General features: G+C 39.4%; 1 protein-coding gene across 10 annotated transcripts in view; it reads right to left on the reverse strand.

The window, feature by feature from the left end:
* The window catches only part of TRPM3 (transient receptor potential cation channel subfamily M member 3), a 563,637-nt gene that overhangs the window by 250,006 nt on the left and 293,450 nt on the right, over positions 1-20,181 (reverse strand). For all 10 annotated transcript variants that reach the window (XM_032164279.2, XM_032164271.2, XM_032164269.2 and 7 more), the window contains exon 6: positions 9,582-9,753. In XM_032164279.2, the coding sequence (XP_032020170.1) occupies positions 9,582-9,753 (172 nt within the window). The remainder of the gene's footprint in view (positions 1-9,581; positions 9,754-20,181) is intronic.

A 20,181-nucleotide genomic window follows, 5' to 3' on the forward strand; every position in this document is an offset into this window, starting at 1 on the left:
CTCCTACAGCTATTATGGAAGAAGGTCAATTCAAGTATATTTAGTTTTCAAATATGCCAAGAGCTCTAATATGGACAATGACTTTTGTCCTCATCTGGGAGACAACACGTTTAAGATTCAGTGCAAGTGAAATTAGATATGAGGAAGAACTTCCCAATAGCAAGTGACGTTAGGATTTGAAGGAGGTTGATGTCCAGCTTGCTGTGGATTTAGGACACCAGAGGCCTCACGGGTTTGTTAAATACTATAAAGACACATACACACGTATGTTTATTGTGGCACTATTCACAATAGCAAAGAGTTGGAACTAACCCAAATGTCCAACAACAACAGACTGGATTAAGAAAATGTGGCACCTATACACCATGGAATACTATGCAGCCATAAAAAATGATGAGTTCATGTCCTTTGTAGGGACATGGATGAAAGTGGAAAACATCATTCTCAGTAAACTATCGCAAGGACAAAAAACCAAACACCGCATGTTCTCACTCATAGGTGGGAATTGAACAATGAGAACTCATGGACACAGGAAGGGGAACATCACACTCCGGGGACTGTTGTGGGGTCGGGGGAGGAGGGAGGGACAGCATTAGGAGATATACCTAATGCTAAATGACGAGTTAATGGGTGCAGCAAAACAACATGGCACATGGATACATATGTAACAAACCTGCACATTATGCACATGTACCCTAAAACCTAAAGTATAATAATAAAAAAAAAAAATACGTATTTTGAATCTCACTGCGATTCACTAGTAACATTTCCTCTACATATGTCTTTACACTTGTACAGGCTACCTTAGAAGGGTGTGGTCCTGACAAGTGAGGAGAGGGTTATGGGAAAGATTTAGAAAAAACAAAAAGAAAACTTAGGGTAACATGCTCGGAGTAGTGTTTCCTAAGAGATGCTGTTGGTGTCTGGGCCAGGAGATTCTTCATGTGAGACTGTCCTGCAACTGTAGGATGTTAACATTCCTGGCCCCTCTCCCATGCCATTAATAAGCACCAGAAATGGTGACAACCCCAAATCCCACCTCTCGCATTTTAAAATGTCTCCCAGGGGAGGCACATAATCGTAGATAAATAGGTGTGTTGGCTTAGGAACTTTATGATAAAACATATTTTTGCAGATATTTCTAAATACCAATATCCTCAAATATCAAATTTGATTATATTTTATGAATCCTGCAACCCTTTCTGCTACTTGTTTACTTAGAAATGCTAAGCCCATTTTAATCTGCTGGTTTAGAGAAAGGTACTCTAGGTGGCTTCATCAGATGAGGCCACACTCAAATGTCAGATATTACTCTAGGGTAAAGAAAAAAACAGAGCTTCAAATTTTCCTCCAAGCAAACTTTGAAAGTAGCAAAAGCACTGGTTATGGAAATCAAAACCTACCCAGACACTCCATCAATTAATATTGCAAAATAGGTATATCTATAAGGTCTGCCATGGGGAAATAATCCCTTAGACTAGATTACATATGACATAGATTTCACTTTCAAGTAGGGAGATAACAAAGTCAGAAAATTCTAGCCTCATAATGAAATTTCCTATACCCAAGGTTGTTGTTCACTATATAATTAGATGTGCAATCCAAATAAAGTTTCCATTCAGCCTAACCTAAAATATAATTCAAAGGTAAAGGAATAACACCTCAATCAAATGGAGCCTGCAGACAACTAGATTTCTGTCCTCTTCTTCTAATCTTTTTGAATAAAATGGTAAATTACAAGAAAAAAATCTGTTATTGACTCAAATCTATTATTTCAAGATATAGTCTGGGTCAGTTCATATTCAGCTCAAGTTCCTACACCTTCAACAAGTAAAGTACTCAAAAATCCTAATGCCATTTATGACTACTCTAAGACACTGATACAGCTTGGATTTTTAAAGAAAGCTTAAATTTTCTCTATTATTCTCTGTATACTGAGGCAGGAGGGACAACTACAGTTTAGAATATATTTCTTATTGCTGCAGTGACTAGGAAATTAAATTACTCTGTAACAAATAATAGAGGCATAGTGATATGTAGCAGAATCTAATTTTAAGCCTCCGCTTTTCCCTTTGAATCTTTCTGTAACTAAAGACAGTATAAGACTTCTTTTTAACAAGCAGAGCCAGGTTATGACTTGTTATAAGACTTTTTCATTTGTTTGTTTTTTGTTTTTGAGACAGAGTCTTGCTCTTGTTGCCCAGGCTGGAGCGCAATGGCGAATTCCTAACCTCAGGTGATCCGCCCACCTTGGCCTCCCAAAGTGCTGGGATTACACTGAGCCACTGCACCGAGCCTGTTGTAAGACATTCTGATGAACACCTTGGGCTCTGATGGGCTTTGAGAGAGAAGGTCCAAGTCTCAGGTTGGAACCTATGGCAGTGAGGCTGTGTAGACACAGCACATGGCACTGAACCACCAAGAAGGCAGGAAAGGAATCAATGTTTTCAACCTGCCACATGACAGAATCAAATGTTGACTCCTTTAATCACAACACTGTGAGGAATCGTTATCCCTAGTTTACAGATGGAGAAACAAAATCAAATACAATAACTTGCCCGAGGTCACAGAGCCCTGACGATCTCAACTCCCAGGCTACCTGCCACTGTTACTTTATGCCACTAGCAACAGACAAAGACTTCCTCTTCTCCCAAAAGTTATACTCTTCTCTTTAAACCATTAAAAGAAAGTCACAGTTGCTGAAGATTTTTCTAATCTTGACTTCTAAGAATTGCAATGTAATATTCATTTTAAATAGTTTTTGGCTAGCTGAAAGTCGAATTTGCAACTAGAAAAGATGATTGTTAAATCTTTAAGATAAATTTCAGCATGCAATAGTGTATTTCTTAATTTTTATTTTTTGAAAGAATTATTAAAAAATTCTTAGACGAATATTTGCCATGATGCTGCTATCGAGTTAAGGAAATATTTTTAAGATCTAGCCTATGTGTGGCCAACATTGGTTTAAAACATGCTTTTGTACTGAAATATTTAGAAAAGAAATGATATGCTGTCTGGATTTCCTTCAAAATTATTCACAAGAGGAAGTAGGTGGGTGTCTGGATAGAGAAAACAAGATTGGCCAAGGGCTGATAAATGTAGAGGCTGGATGATAGCTATAGGGTGGCTATAATAACATTCCTTAATAATAACAATTTTATAAGAATTTTAAATTCTTATCAGGATACATAGATGCTACTTTCTGGAGTAGTCCCTTGGTATCCACTCTTTAGTCTAACATACGTTTATAGAGCAGCTACTATATTTCCAGCAATATATCAAGTTGGTTGAACTTATGTAAATAGCTGAACAGTAAAATAAACATTAAAAATTATCTATTATGAACCTGTTTACTTAAACACTTTAAAGACGTGGGTCACTTTTGATAATTTACTTAACCATCTCTCTGTACATCAATATGCTCTTTTAGATTAATGATTTTATGTTATTTTAAATGTCAGGCATAACATTTTTTTCATTCATAGACACTAATGGTACTTTAGGGATACAGATACAGAGAGAATATATCGGTTTCTTTTTCTTGCCTCTCCATCTCTCTTTCCTACTTGCCAGATAAAATTCCAGATTGATGCCTATTTTACCACTGTAACTGGACATGGCTGGAAAAAACCATACAACTCTGATGATTCATGCTGCTTTAAATTTACAACCACAAATACCAACAGTGCTGCATGAGAATTCTACATTTTCCTAATCTGTTCATTCTCCCAGTCTCTAAACTGACTGTAGTTGTTTTCTGTCCCTAATCTTCAACACCTTCTCCTCTTACACACTCCTAGCCAATAACCTCCTGTATTATTTTATGTAGACATAGAAGCTATGTTTAGAGAATCACCTTATCTTTCCACCAGAAAGTGTCCCTTCCTACCCACATCTGTGCCCATAATTCTGTGCTTTTCCTCCTGTTCTTCATTTGTGCATGTTCTTTATTTCTGCGTGGAATCTCACCCCTTCTCAAAAACTTTGTACAAATTCCCTAGAGACTAGTCCTCAGCCCCTTTCTTTTCTGTAAACACTTACTCCTTAGGGGCTTTCATGTCATCCCATTGTTTTAAGGATACATTGGTGTCTCAAAGGATGACCACACATCACCCTTGAAGTGTCTGTTCCTTACCCTGAATGCTCAATTCAGTAGCAAGACCTCTTGAGCTCTATTTTCAAAATATATCTTAGGACAAAGATTTTATAATGCCATTTATACGAAGTACCTAAAATAGGCAAATGCATAAAGATAGAAAGTAGAACTAGAGTGGCTACTAAGGGTTAGGGGAGGGGGTAATGAGTAATGGGGAGTTAGTGTTTAATGAGTACGGAGTTACAGTTTGGAATGATGAAAACGTTCTGGAGATAAATGGTGGTGATCGTTGCACAAAAATGATCTGAATGTATTTAATGAAACTGAATTGCACACTTAAAAATCGTTAAAATGGTAAATTCTAGGTTACGTATATTTATTTTACCACAATTTCAAAAACAAAGCTTTGTCTTCTGTGTATGTGTGTGTCTGTGTGTGTGTAAGTGTGTGTGTGTTCCCCCAAGTAAGTCCCCTGGTATCTGGGTCTGTGCCTGTCTCCTACTTTGCACTCCAGACTTCTCCCTAACTGGGTCCTTGCTTGTCAATATGCCCATGTGTCACTAACTGCCTTGATAATCTAGCAAGGGCCTGGTGTTTTCATGAATGGGATGTGATGTGTCCCTGACAATCTGCCAAAAAACTAGCATCTGATGGTGGCTTCTCCAGCATCTCTGGCATCCTGACCATCTGCCACATCCTGCTCTTCATCTCCGCAGTGCTGGGCTCTCCTCCTCACGGAGGCTAGGCTGCTGTCCTTAAGCCTCTCTGGGCTTCCCCTGCAGTGCTCCCCCCCACCCCATGCACACACACACACACACACACACACACGCAAAATCTAACCACTTTCTACTACCTCCACTGCTGCCATCCTTTTTCAAACCAGTTATCTCTCACCTGCATTATTGCAATAGCCTCCTGAAGGCATTTCCTTGTTTTTAATCTTGCTCTCTACCTCAGTCTAATCTCTACGTACAATAGCAGAGTGATATTTTAAATAATAAGGGAGATCCTATAATGTCCCAGATCCAATCTTGGTTAGAATAAGCTCCAACTCTTTACCAAGCTTTCCCTGCTCCTTACTGAACACCTGGTGGCTTAGTTTCTGCTTTCACTCTCCACAGAATGCTCTTTCACAGCCGGCCGCTCGCTTCATTCAGGTTGTTGCATAAATGATACCTCCTCATAGAGGCCATTCCTGATCACCTAATGGAAACTGTCCTCCCAATGCACACGTGTGCATGCATGCAAGTGCACAGATAGATGCCTTACTCTGCTTTATTTTTCTCGAAAGCACTTTTTAAAAACTATTGGCCATCACACAGTCAGTCGTTTTCTTACTTATTACTCTGGTTGCCCCCCTTGAGGTAAGCTCAATGAATTGTTCATTGCTGCTATTCTAGACCTTAACTATGACTGGAACTTAATAGGAATTCAATAAGTATTTATTTACTAAAGGAATGACTGAAATTGTTCCTTGCATATTAAATTTGAAGTTTAAAAAACTGTAGATGGAAGAGCATTGTGAGGCAGGTAACTGCTCACGTCTGAAAGGCTTCTCTTTTATAAACAAAGCCCATCACTAACTGATGATGTTTCAGTACTGACTGTTGGCTGTAGAAATGCATGGGAGAGGAGGGACAATGAAAGTCAGAGTGTGGAGAAAAAGGTCAAACACTGGTGCTTGGAGTATGTTTTCAGTGATCATTGTCATGTTGATGAAAAGCATTTGTGAGTCTCCTGAACAGGATTCACTTAATGTTTAGGAGAAATATTCTTCAGAAGATTATACCATTTATGTAAGAAAACAGGCTCATTGATAGGAAACTACAGTATGCAGGTCACCCCTTAGTGATGAGGGGGAATGGCACTTTAGCAAGGAAATGCTCAGGGGGGTTCACACCTCCCTGGGGCCATCCTGAGTGTAACAGGTGGTAGACACTGTTATTGTGGCAGTGTTTCATTTTCAGGAAATTGAATTCCACATTTGTAAATTAGATTTCCTAAACATCTGAAGCAGGAAATGAAAAAGTAAATGGAATTTTTAGGATAAACTTATAGAATAAAATTTTATTTTTAATTAATTATTTTTTTTTTGAGATGGAGTCTTTCTCTGTCACTCAGGCTGGAGTGCAATGGCACCATCTCGGCTCACTGCAACCTCTGCCTCCAGAGTTCAAACGATTCTCCTTCCTCAGCCTCCCGAGTAGCTGGGATTACAGGCGCCTGCCACCATGCCCAACTAATTTTTGTATTTTTAGTAGAGACGGGGTTTCACCATGTTGGCCAGGCTGGTCTCGAACTCCTTACATTGTGATCCACCTATCTTGGCCTCCCAAAGCGCTGGGATTACAGGTGTGAGCCACTGTGCCTGGCCATAAAATTTTATTTTTAAAAGGAAGAACCACAAAGTGTCCATGTCAGAAAGTAGATTTGCTGTTCTAAATTGCTGACTGAGGATTGCATTAAAGGTTTGTATTCTGCCGTTTTTCATGTTAAGACCAGGTCCACTTTTTGCCTGTCTTTGTGTCTTTGTCGGTGCTGTTCTGGAAGCCTTTGTGTTCTCTGTGAGCATTTTCTGCTGTTAACTGAATGGAGACCTCTAAGGTCCTGCTTTGTCTACTTCAAAGAGCCTCGGTCACTCCCTACCCTCTAAGGAGCTTGCCGCTCCGCCCAACTTTGGGGGCTGAGTACAGTAATGAGGGAAGTTGACCTAATGACTTATGAGTCATCCACTTATAGGGCGACTCATTATCTCAGTTTGCCCAGACTGAGGGGACCCAGGGATTTGGGACTTTCACTGCTAAACCTAACAAAGTCCCAGGCAAACTGAGACAAGTTGATCACCCTACCACTATTAAGTTCAGGGGTAGAACTGCTATAGGAGCTAACTCTTGACATTCACTACAGCTCATGCATAAATTCCTTACCTTGGGCCTTTTCACTTCCTGTGACTTCAGAATTTCTCCTGGGCTTCTATAACTCTCCTCTTACCATTTAATTATTAATATATTCACTGGAAGAGGAGCCTGTGGGCCTCTATGAAGCCACAAATACAGTGCCAAAAGTAAGTCCTGTGGTACCTGGATCTGTGCTTCTCCCCTCCTTTGTACTCTAGACTCCTGACGGGTCCCTGCTTGTCAATGTGCCCATGTGCCACTACCTGCCTTGATAATCTAGCAAAGGTTTGGTGTTTCCATAAATGGAATGTGACGTGTCCCTGATGATCTACCCAAGGACTAGTATCTGGTGGTGACTCCTCCAGCATTCCTGACATGCTGACCATCCACCGTGGCCTGCTGTTCAGCTCCATGCTGCTGGCCTCTGCTCGTCAGGGAGGCCAGGCCACTGTCCACGAGCCTCCCTGGGCTTCCCCTGCAGTGCCATCCATATATGCAGCAGCTCTGCCATTTCTGAAGAAAGGCACCCCTCCAGGCATGTACATTGCAAAAGGGCACTCCCTCTGGGATGATCAATTAGAAAAAGGCACCCCCTTTCTCTAGGCATTCTGGAAGGCACTAAGGCTTGACTAAAACCTAGGCTCGGGCTGGGTTTTAACTCCAGCTCCCATCTCCTTTGCTGGGTGCATAACATACACAAACACATACCTAGGCCTGCTACCCACACTACTGGCTAACCAGCCCAGCTGCCACTAGGGCCTGCCACAATGACATGCTTTGCCTGTCTGGACTGATTTTGTCTTATTACCGAGTACTGAACTTGACTCTGAATTCATTCCTTGTTTCCTTGCTCTCATCCTCTTCAGCTTCCAGCTCAGTCCTATTTAAGCTCTCATTCTTAACCTGATGGTGTACAGAAAGTCATGCTGTAGCTTATAAAAACCTAAATAGATAACACTGATTACATAACATTTGCCCATTCTATCAAGTACTGTAATGGAACTCAATTTTAGTATTTACAGCAAAACCTACCACCCACTGATCACAGTGCTTTGTTACATTTGATCTCTGCTGGTCTCTGTATATTTTCTAGTCTTTTCTACTCTTTGTTTCCAGAAGATGTTCAGCTTGGGATAATAACACTTGTGTTTCTTCTTTCCAAAGACAGTTGGGGAAGGAAATTTCCTAATATAATTTTTATTTCAGACCTAGGCCAAAATTTATTATTTCAGGTTTCACTGTGAAAAATATGAAACCACAAAACATGACACTTAAACAGTAGCGGTCCGTAAAAGGTGGGACCAGAAAACAGAGTGTAGGAAGGAGAAGCTGTGGTACGATAAATCTAACATCCCAGTTTTTGGAGGAAGGTGGCTATGGCAATGAAGACCCATTTGGGGCAGGTGCAGAGAAAAATCTAGAGAAGGGAAAAGTGATTTGGAAAAGTTGAATCACAGTACATAGAACCTCTGAAAACTCATCTAGCCAAAGGGAAACTTTTGTTTTTTGGAATTGTAGGCTTTGGAATTTCAATCAATTAGATCAAAGTTTCCCTGATGGGACATCTAATTACCACAAAGTTTGAGCTTGCCATGCATCCTCACCTGTTACTTTATAAAAACGAATTGAATTTTATTTTGTGAGGCGGGACAGTAGATTGCTTTCATACCTAAATTGCATTTAAATGCAAGCCACTTAGTGATCTGTGGAGTGTTGCTGTTTTGATGATGCTACCTTTCAGTTAAAACAAACGTTTACACAACAAATACAGCAAATAGAGATTCTTATGCGCTTAAGAGATAATATTAGTGTTAACTATGTACTATGTGGTTCACATATACATCTATCTATATCTAAATCCATATGTATCTAGAGACAATGAGTACATACTTAAAATTCAGACAATTAAAATTTCATGAAGATAGTTTCACATGATGCTTTAGCTTAGAGAGTAAATGTTCAATTTCTTTGAAATGCCTTTGCACAGCTAGATTGGTGCTAAGATCAAAATCTGACTCTTTTGCTTTTCTGTTTAGCCACCAAAAAAAGCTTAATAGAAACATTTTCTCTTAATAAATAGAAACATTTCTGTTTAGCCACCAAAGAAAGCATAATAAATAGAAACATTTTCACATGATGCTTTAGCTTAGAGAGTGAATGTTCAATTTCTTTGAAATGCCTTTGCACAGCCAGATCGGTGCTAAGATCAAAATCTGATTCTTTTGCTTTTCTGTTTAGCCACCAAAAAAAGCTTAATAAATAGAAACTTTTCTCCTGAGAGTACCATGCAGATGATGAAGGAAAAGTTTGAAGAGAAAGTTTATCTGCATACACATACCCCAGATGGAGTTGAATTTTTCACACATGATACATAAGCTGGAGTCACTAATTGTGTAATTACTTCTTACGCCTCCAATTGTTCTGCTCTGGATGGCTTCCTCTCATTCTAAGCTCTGGCCCAGTAGAAATAAAGGTTCATGTTTAAAACTTGCTCAAGTTTTTATTACATTGCTGCATGGTGTACTTAAAGTTATTCATTTTCAGCATACTTCCTACGAGCCATGCTAGTGGGAATAACCGCTACTTACTTGTGTTTATCTTCTGGAGTGAAATATGCTTTTCCAGTTGTCTCCGAAGTTTCACCTCTGCTCCATATTTTCCAGTGGTCCCGTTGTCAGCCAGAATGAAGTGGGAATGCATGCTGTTGAGAACAGTGAGCTTGCTCATGGGATTGGACATGGTCTGGTATGGCCGGACAACCTGCAGGGTATCAAATGGAAGAGGCAGAAGTCAGAAAAAAAGAACACAAGATATGAAAAAGAGAATCAGACAGAGGAAAGAGAGAAAGAAAGAACATCAGTTCTGTAGTACAGTCAAAGTACAGTCTACATTTTTTTCTTAGTATTGCTTTGGGTAGAGGCAAGATTTATGGCAAAAGTTATTCAAAGCAAGACTGTGCTTAAATCACAGAGCCCTCAGAAATGATGCTGCATATCTACAACTATCTGATCTTTGACAAACCTGACAAAAACAAGAAATGGGGAAAGGATTCCCTATTTAATAAATGGTGCTGGGAAAACTGGCTAGCCATATGTAGAAAGCTGAAACTGGATCCCTTCCTTACACCTTATACAAAAATTAATTCAAGATGGATTAAAGTCTTAAATGTTAGACCTAGAACCATTAAAATCCTACAAGAAAACCTAGGCAATACCATTCAGGACATAGGCGTGGGCAAGGACTTCATGTCTAAAACACCAAAAGCAATGGCAACAAAAGCCAAAATTGACAAATGGGATCTCATTAAACTAAAGAGCTTCTGCACAGCAAAAGAAACTACCATCAGAGTGAACAGGCAACCTACAGAATGGGAGAAAATTTTTGCAACCTACTCATCTGACAAAGGGCTAATATCCAGAATCTACAATTAACTCAAACAAATTTACAAGAAAAAAACAAACAACCCCATCAAAAAGTGGGCAAAGGACATGAACAGACACTTCTCAAAAGAAGACATTTACGCAGCCAAAAAACACATGAAAAAATGCTCATCATCACTGGCCATCAGAGAAATGCAAATCAAAACCACCGTGAGATACCATTTCACACCAGTTAGAATGGCCATCATTAAAAAATCAGGAAACAACAGGTGCTGGAGAGGATGTGGAGAAATAGGAACACTTTTACACTGTTGATGGGACTGTAAACTAGTTCAACCATTGTGGAAGTCAGTGTGGTGATTCCTCAGGGATCTAGAACTAGAAATACCATTTGACCCAGCCATCCCATTACTGGGTATATACCCAAAGGACTATAAATCATGCTGCTATAAAGACACATGCACACGTATGTTTCTTGCGGCACTATTCACAATAGCAAAGAGTTGGAACCAACCCAGATGTCCAACAACGATAGACTGGATTAAGAAAATGTGGCACCTATACACCATGGAATACTATGCAGCCATAAAAAATGATGAGTTCATGTCCTTTGTAGGGACATGGATGAAACTGGAAACCATCATTCTCAGTAAACTATCGCAAGGACAAAAAACCAAACACCGCATGTTCTCACTCATAGGTGGGAATTGAACAATGAGAACTCATGGACACAGGAAGGGGAACATCACACTCCGGGGACTGTTGCAGGGCTGGGGGAGGGGGGAGGGACAGCATTAGGAGATATACCTAATGCTAAATGACGAGTTAATGGGTGCAGGAAATCAACATGGCACATGGATACATATGTAACAAACCTGCACATTGTGCACATGTACCCTAAAACCTAAAGTATAATAATAATAATAAAAAAAAGACTGTGCTTAAATGAGTATTTATTTATTTACTGAAATGTGGCAGAAAATAGAGATGGTGCTCTCATTGTACTAAAAAACTGGCATGCCAATGATTGTTTCATTTTCAAGTCAACCTTGTATTTGCTAATGATCCCAAAATAATTTTACAATCTAGTTATTTTGTTTCTTTCCTTTCTCTGTCATGTCCATACTTTAACAGGCACAGCAGAACAATTATAATTCTGGAGATGGTGGCAGGGGGCTAGGAGAAATGTGATCCTTTCTGTCAATGCCATTCAGTAGTTTGAAGGTCTGTTATTTAAAATCAACATTGTTCTTACTAGATACCTTATTTAGGTGGAAATCTGAATATAAAATAATTGTCTCATGAGACAGATATGAATCAGGCCCAAAATGTTCAACTCTGTCCCATTCTACCTTTGTTGTTGTTATTTTAATTTCATGGTGAATTACACTACTTAAAATAGAGCAATTTCAGTGTGCCCTTCCAGATTTTTTTTTTGTATAAAAAGAACAGCAATACCTATTGTGAGCTAGTTGCTCATACATGTCATCTATATTCCTTGTGATGATCCTGCAAAGTAGATGCTATTGTGTTCATTTTGTAGGCAAAGAAATCAAGAAATGGAGAGGTAAAGTAAGTTTTCTGAAAGTCTACCACACACGCAATCAGAATTCATACCCAGGTCTGCCTGATTCCAAAATCTATGCTTATTTTCCTTTCCCACACTGCTTAGACCCAGTGGAAACATAAGATGATGGGTTGGAAATCTACTCCTAAAATATTATGTAAGAACTGCACTCAAGAAAATAGAAAGAGAATATTCAACAGGCTAATTGTTACATGGTCTCAGCACAGCTATCACTGTACTGAATCATCAAAATTGACAGGAAAGAAATAAATGCTACTGAATTTTTATGTTTTTGCCGTTATGGAGTGTGTACATTAATTATAGAATTGAGATGCTCTTGTTCTTTTTCAGTATGTAATAGCTCATTATGAAAAGCTGTAGTAAGATGGAGTAGTTAGGAATTACAAAGTGATTTATAAGGGCAGTCCTCAATAGTGAAGAACTCACGTAAGTCATTTTTAGACCTTGATACTGATTCAAAATCCCACATTTCTATGTGTCTGGTAAATAAAATGTACTCAATAAATAGTGAATGAATGAATGAATAGGCAAACTTGAGACAGACATGCTCTTGTTCAACACTGAAAAAAAATCCTTTCTTTTCTGAATTGAGGATCTAATTTAAATGTAAAATGTGTATATAATTCTAAGCTTCTGAAAAAGGCTTCAGTCCTATTAATATATAGGACTTTTTTATTAATACAGCATTAATTTAATGTAGTATTGCTATAATGTTAATTTGTCAATGTAGCATTAATGTAGCATTTGTTAATGCAGCATTAATATAAGGTTAATTCACAGCTTCATTTTAGTTGGCTCTTATTGATAAAAGAAATCTATAACTTTTTGATTATTGTCTCTAGTAATTTTGTGGAGCAGTAATCAATTACTGCTTTGTCTAGATGATTGCATAAGAGTCCCCGAAACACAGAGACAGTGGTTTGCTCACCCCATCCTGAGCTCGCTATCACTGGAAGAGTAGGTTGCTTGTGGTTAAAATTTCCATTTTGTTGCTACTTGTTTTTTATCATAAAACATTCATTCTATAGCAGAGTGCAAGTTAATAAATATTAATGCTTTACTGAAAGAGGCTCAGCAGAAAGACTCTCCTGTTCTTAAAGTGCCTCTGCATTGTGCTTGTAGACAAAAGAAAATGCTTTAGTTACTGTTCTCTCTTTTCTAGTAGCAGTTCCTGCAAGACTCCTTGAGAAGGAGGGGTAAGACCCAAGCAGTCTGTGAGAGGCAGGGGACAGTGGGTTTTCTAGAGGTTAAACTGTATGTAATAGTGAACACTAAGCATTTGTGCTGGCTGAGACATAAGCCCATGTTTTTTAATTCCTGTGACCTATTTAAAGACTATCAGTGAAAGTGAAATTTTCAAATGAATAAAGGAATGAAAATAATTCTCAGCCAAGCTGATGTATTCGCCACAATCTAAGAATAAAAGAAGAAAATTAAATAATCTATGTTCTATATATAGTATCTGTATTCTAAGGACATGGGTGCTCCAGTCTTCTGACTTTTGACCTTCTTTTCTTGTGAAACATAGCTCAGCGGCTCTTTGGGAATACTGTACATCTGAATTGCTCATGGCAAAAGAGTCAAATTTACAGTTTCATTCATGAATTTCAATTTCTTCATCTTACTGATCCCCGTTTCTTTTGATCTTATGTGGAAGCCAGTCAAGTGTGGTCATATTTTGGCAGAGAGTTTGTCTGCTGAATAATAAGGGATAAAAATCGAAAAATAAGTAGAGTGTCCTAATTTAGTTTTCAGTCATCATTGGAGAAAGATGTGCTGAATCCTGGAATAATTCTGAACATACGAATTGTGGAAATTTGTTTGAATCTCAGTTTTGCTAATGACTGGGTGAATCTGAGTCTCACTTTTTTAATCTGCAGAAAGGAAAAGATAAAACCACTTACCTCTTGGGGAGTAGTTGAGATTATATGTGCAAAGTACCTGGCACTATGCCAAGCTCATAGCAGGCATTCTATAAATGTTAATTCCTTCTCCGGCTCTGCTCTATTTTACCAACTATAAGCTGATTTTCCAATTGTAAACTAGTGATCAAAATGAAATGATATGAAACAAATCAGTGACTTTTGTTTTGCATGAGATAGAAATCAACGTAAGTAAAGAAAAAAATCAGCAGTCTGTTGGCAAAATATGCAAAGTGCGTTTTCTTCGCCATGTCCTCCCAGGCATCTAAGAGGGTGATGGTCTGAAACTATTTGCTAATTACTGAAAAGTTAGAAATAACTTCCCAAATACCTCAAAGGAATACAGTTTGGTCTAACTTGCCTACAAAATCCATTTAATATTCTACATAGCAAATGTACCAGCAATCTATTTTTGTTTGAGTTATAATTTACATATCTAAAAAGATTTGCTGATCTTCCTGTTATGCTTTCCAAATTGAAAAAATAATGTATTTTAATAACATGAATACAAATGAATTTTTTCCTCTGAAAAGACTTTAGAAGTAATGCAGCCATTTTCATTGTTAAGAGATTGTAAAATATGACTTTTTATTTTTTGTGGAATTTTGTGTGTGTGTGTAAGAACAATTTGATGTGTTCATGATTTGTAGGTATATTGGATTACTGTGGCATGTTTCTCAGCCAGGCTTTCCTGAGAAATTAAGTCCTACTGCCCCACAGCATCCATTGCATGTAATAGATCACTTTCTTTCCCAAGAACATAGGATGATCCAGGTTATGTATTATCTTTGGAGAATCGAGAAGACAGTCACTCAAACAATTTCCTGTTTTGCAGTTCAGATAGGAAACCTGAGTTGAGAAAGGCTGAATGGTGTCTGAAAGGGCTTCATATCAGGTGAACTTTTATAGTTGGTAAATACAGTAGTATGATGGGTAGAAAAAAAATAGAACGAATAAGACCTACTATTTGATAGCACAGTAGGATGACTACAGTCAACAATAACTTAATTATATATTTTAAAATAATTTAAAGGATGTAACTGAATTATTTGTAACTCAAAGGATAAATGCTTGAGGGGATGACAACCCCATTCTCCAGGTTGTGCTTATTTCACAGTGCATGTCTGTATCAAAACATCTTATGTACCGCATAAATATATATACCTACTATGTACTCACAAACATTTTTCAAAATTAAAAATTAAAAAATGTAGTAGTATGTATATCTAGAAGAGAAATTTGCTTAGAAATGGATGTTAGACACTTAGTACTCTTTGAGCATCGTGGGCCAGAATACCTGTAAGCAATGACATTTGCTTCTCTTTCTTGTTCCTCAAGAGTAAATGAGAGAATTCTTGCCTCATTAATCCATTGTACACCTTTTAATACTGGCTGACTGATAAAATTCTGGTTCTGAGGCCTCTGTATACTTTAACTTTGAAACAAAGAGGCCCTCTGAAGTGAAGTGGGAGCTGTTTAAGGGGTGAATGGAGGTAAAGCCCTTTTATAGAAGGCATTAGTAGGGACATCATCATTCCCAGGAAGGGACTGATTCAGAGACACTATAACACAGCCTTCAGTCATGGGCTGGTGGCAGAGTGCTTCATTTGTGTTTTCTGTATGGGCTTAAATCAGTGATTCAGAAGCTAATCTAAGAACACTGCTTGAGTTTTCCTAACTATTTTCAAGCGTTTTTGGTCTCACCCAGAAGTAGTAAACAGGAAGTCAGGAGATGGGTGTTCTAGCTCTAGTTCTTCTAGTTACTAATTTCTAACATTGGGCAAGTCTGTGAATTCATTCATTTGTTTACTTATTAAGAATTTCTTGAGGAAATATAGTGTGTGATAAATATTATGCTGGCTTGAAGAGATACACAATCATGCATCTTGGTAATATCTCACAATAAGTGTTCAAAACAGATTCACTGAAAGAAACTTTTGGACAATAGTTTTTCCATCTGTAAATTAGAGGACTTGACTAATTTCTGTTTCCTGCCTCTAAAATTGAGTCTGGACAGCCTGTATTAAACAGTGCTTTTGCTCTTTTCAAGTTAACGCAGAATAGTGACCTTTAATGTGTGTTGGCTACGGAAAGAAAAGTAGTTCTTTCATGTCCTGTGGTCTCTTCCATTTTATGGTGCTTTCTGAAATGAGAGGGCAGTTTGATGACCTGGGACTAGTTTTCCAGACAGAATTGAATTGGACTACATCAGGTTTTTGTGCCATCAATCACAGACCTTCTGCAATCCCAAACCTCATTACCTACTGAATTGTGTACCAACATGCTCCAGGCAAGCAGCAGGGTAGCGGATGTGTGGCCCAAACAATCATTCTTTCCTAATAGCACCACCATTTTAATTTAGGCTGAAAAATATTAGCATTTATTGATCATTTATTGCATGCCAGGTACTGTGATGAACAATTTCCCAAGGATTAACCCATTGATGGCATACTTTATAGGTGGAAAGAACTATAGGGGCTCAAAGAGGTGAGGTATCTTGGTCAAATTTGCCCCACTAATCCTACTCTTTTCTCTAAATCCCATGTAGATTTTAAGAGGGAAGGCAGAGGACCCAGTCTGATTGTAAATTTGTAGAGGATATTAGGGTTGGTTTTGCTGCTGGACATTTTTATCAGTGGCTCAGCTGGGCATGAAAGTCCTTCTGACAGCTGATCAGATCATTTCCAGATGAGCCATCTAGAACTGTATGTATACAGAGGTCAGGAAAGCCACCAGCAGGCAACAAAACGGCATTGTGCTTTGGAGAGAGAGAAACAAAAGGAGTGGGGAGATTCTCTTAGGATCAGGCATCTGTTTCTGGGAGGGAAGATGGGATACCGCTCAGAGGTGGGAAGGAACCTCTGCATCTGAGATAAAGGAACATGGGGACTGAGAGAATGAAATGAAAAAAAGAAAGGCTCTGTGTGTCCTCACAATTATAGCGAGGCCAGAGCTAGCAGAGACACTGGCTAGTTACTGCCCACTCAGGCACCTCGGCTGTAAGGATAGGTGTAGAGCAGGGTCCTATTGAAACCCAGATGCCACCTTTCAGCTTGGCAATCCAAACTAGAGACCAGCAGACCCAGGGATCCATTTCCAAAGAGTGCCCACATACATTAGCAGTGTGAATCCCCCTGAAATCTGTGGGTGGAATAATTATGTCTTTCTGCAGCACTTTGAAAATGTGTCCCTTAAGTTGCACACTGCAGAGCAGCACAGTCCTCATTTCATGCTTTCCACACAAATGGACTTGCTCCCTTTGCCCAGTCCTGAGGGGAACCCTTTACCATTCAGCTACAGAACCTACTGGCAGTGGGAAAAGGCTCTTGAGTTCTGAAAGGAGGTTACATCCTTTAGAAATCACCATGTATGAGTGGGGTGATTAAAAAATATCTCCAGCAATTCTTTGAAACTCCTTCCTAGTCTAGGTTGGACTCAGTGACTCACTTCTAAGGGATAGAATAAAACAGAAGTGATAGTGTGTGGCTTCGAAAACTGGGTCATAAAAGGGTTTCTCTTAGCTCTCTCTCACGTTACTTACTCTGGGGGAAGCCAGTGGCATGTGTGAAGATGATGGAGCAGCCCTGTAAAGAGGTCCACATGGCAAGGAACTCCTGAATAAGTCATCTTGGAGGAGGATACTGCAGCTCGATCCAAAGCCTCAGATGGTGCAGCCCCAACTGCCATCTTGGCTGTGCCCTCAAGAGAGAGCCCAGGCCAGAACCACTCAGACAAGCCACTCATACATTCCTGGCCGTCAGAAACTGTGAGATCATCAATGTTTGTTGTTTAAGCCTGATATAGTTTGAGCGCTTGTCTCTCCCAGATCTCATGTTGAAATGTAATCCCCAAAGTTGGAGGAGAGGCTTGGTGGGAAGTGTCCGGGTCATGGGGGTAGACCCTTCATGAATCACTTGGTGCCCTTCCCATGGTAATTAGGGAGCTCTTGCTCTGTTAGTGCACATGAGAGCTCTTTGTTTAAAAGAGCCTGGCATTTCTCTTGCTCCCTCTCTCGTTATGTGGTGTGCCAGCTCCCCCTTTGCCTTCTGCCATGAGTGGAAGCTTCCTGAGGCCCTCGCTAGGGGCAGATGCAGGCATTATGTTTCTCTTACAGTCTGCAGAACCCTCAGACAAATAAACCTCTTTTCTTTATAAACTACTCAGTCTCAGGTATTCCTTTATAGCAATGCAAGAATCTACTAATGCAAAGCCATTACTTTTGAGGTACTTTTTTTTACATAACAATAGCTAACATAATAGTATATTGATATTATCATTATTATCTGCTTGCTTCTTTAAGGCTTCAAAATGTGTCTTCTCCTCTTTGTTCTAAACTGGTTGATGCATCATAGTTTCATAAGCTCTAGTCCCCATCCCCTTGCCACCCCGAGTCCTCTGCCTGGCATTCCTTCCCTGGGCTCTAATCAGTTCTGGTTTCTGTTCCACTGGGGTGACTAACATCCTCCATCACTCTCCTCACACCTCTGACCCGAATACCATCCCTTCTCCATGTGGCAGGTGATCCAACTCCTGCTCCTACATGCTTGCCAGTTGGGTAACCTTAAGCAAGTTATTTATCCTCCATGTCTCATTGTCTCCATATGTACACAGAGAATAATAATAATCACCCCATTGAAGTATTATAAGTATTATAATACTTATAATGTTCTGTGAGCTAGAAAACTCATAGAACAATGAAATATGATCTCAAGCAAATAAGAGCTGTTATTAACATAGAGAAGCAGTATTGGTCTCTATACTGCAAAGGATAATGGCTAAGAATATGGTCTGGGGAGCTTGGTGGCCTAGGTTTAAATCCCAGAAACATCCTTTACCAGTTATAGAACATTGGGAAGATGATAGTAATGCTAAAAATGATGACTTCTGAATGCCACTATGAGAATTAAACAAGTTTATCTACGTAAAAGTGCTTAGAAGGGTGCTGACAGTAAGCTCTACAGAAGTGTGAATATTATTTTAGTTGTTGTTGGGGCTATCGTTATTATTTCAGTGACAAATGATAAACCTCCAGGTTAAAACTCCTTCAACACCCTGACACCAATCTTCCACATGTATACTGTCTCCCATTCTCCTTCAGTGACAAGTGTACCCGCAGCTGATCTTTCCTCCTTAGCTCTGGGCCCCATCACCTCATGGCCCTTGTAGGAGTTATCACTTACCACCTCTCTGTCCCTATGTCCCTTTCTACCATCGGCACATAAACAAACTCCAGTCTCCCCCATCTTAAAGGAAAAATTCCCCCACACTGTGGCTCCCTTTGACTACCTGGATCTCTCCCCCTCACAGCCAAAACCTCTAAGAGGTCTCTGCCAACTCTGCTTCTCCACTTCTCCCTCCTGAACCCATTGAAGATTGCTGCCTTGTCACCATTCTTCTGAAACAGCTTTGACCAGTAATGCCAGTGATATCCATCTTGATGAAATGGATGGGCACTTCCAGGTCTCTGCCTTCCTTAGCCTCTTGATAGAACTTGGCATTGCACTCTACACCCTCCTTCAGAAGCACACTCTTCTTTTCGCTTGCATGACTCCCTCTGACTTTGCTTCCACAGACACTTCTCTGGTCTCCTTTGCAGGCTGCTTGTCCTCTGCTCATCCATTAAAAGCTAGAGACCATGAGGATCCCGGGGTAAGCCGTCCTTTTCCTCATCTGTACACTCTCCCATCCACCACAATGACTTTAATTGCCATCTGTATGAGATGCCTTCCAAATCTAAGTGTGTAGCCAGATCATACTTCTAAACTTCTATCTCACATAGTCACTGGCCTGCCAGATATTTTCATGTAGGTAGATATCTCAAAGGAAAGTCAAAATCAACATGCCCAGATCCAAACTCATCATTGTTCTCACTAGAACCGCATTCCCCACGTAAGTGAATGTGACTAAGGCAGTTAGCTCCAAACCTGAATGTGGTCCAGGATCAGCAAGCATTGGCTCTGTCTGGTATAATTATAACAGATTTGGGCGAGTGTCCTTGTCTCCGACCTTTTCCTCGCACATCCCCAGATACATCTTATCTAATCTAATCGTAAAAATCCAATCAACTCCATGCCAGGGCCACTCCTGGGAAGTTTTCTGAGCTTGTAATATGAAGTCATATTTGGCTTGCCTCAGAAATAAGTAACAAATGTACTGACTTGATAACTACATTAAATTAGCAATCAATTGTCTTATTGGACTTGATGTTTCCTGACTTGAAACATAAAGATGGCATCAAAAGAGCACTTTCCAATTAAACATAAGAAACCTTACAGGCTATAAAACTTGGAGAAATAAA

The sequence above is a fragment of the Hylobates moloch genome, unplaced genomic scaffold (genome assembly GCF_009828535.3).
Source record: "Hylobates moloch isolate HMO894 unplaced genomic scaffold, HMol_V3 SCAFFOLD_10, whole genome shotgun sequence".
Taxonomy (NCBI): domain Eukaryota; kingdom Metazoa; phylum Chordata; class Mammalia; order Primates; family Hylobatidae; genus Hylobates; species Hylobates moloch.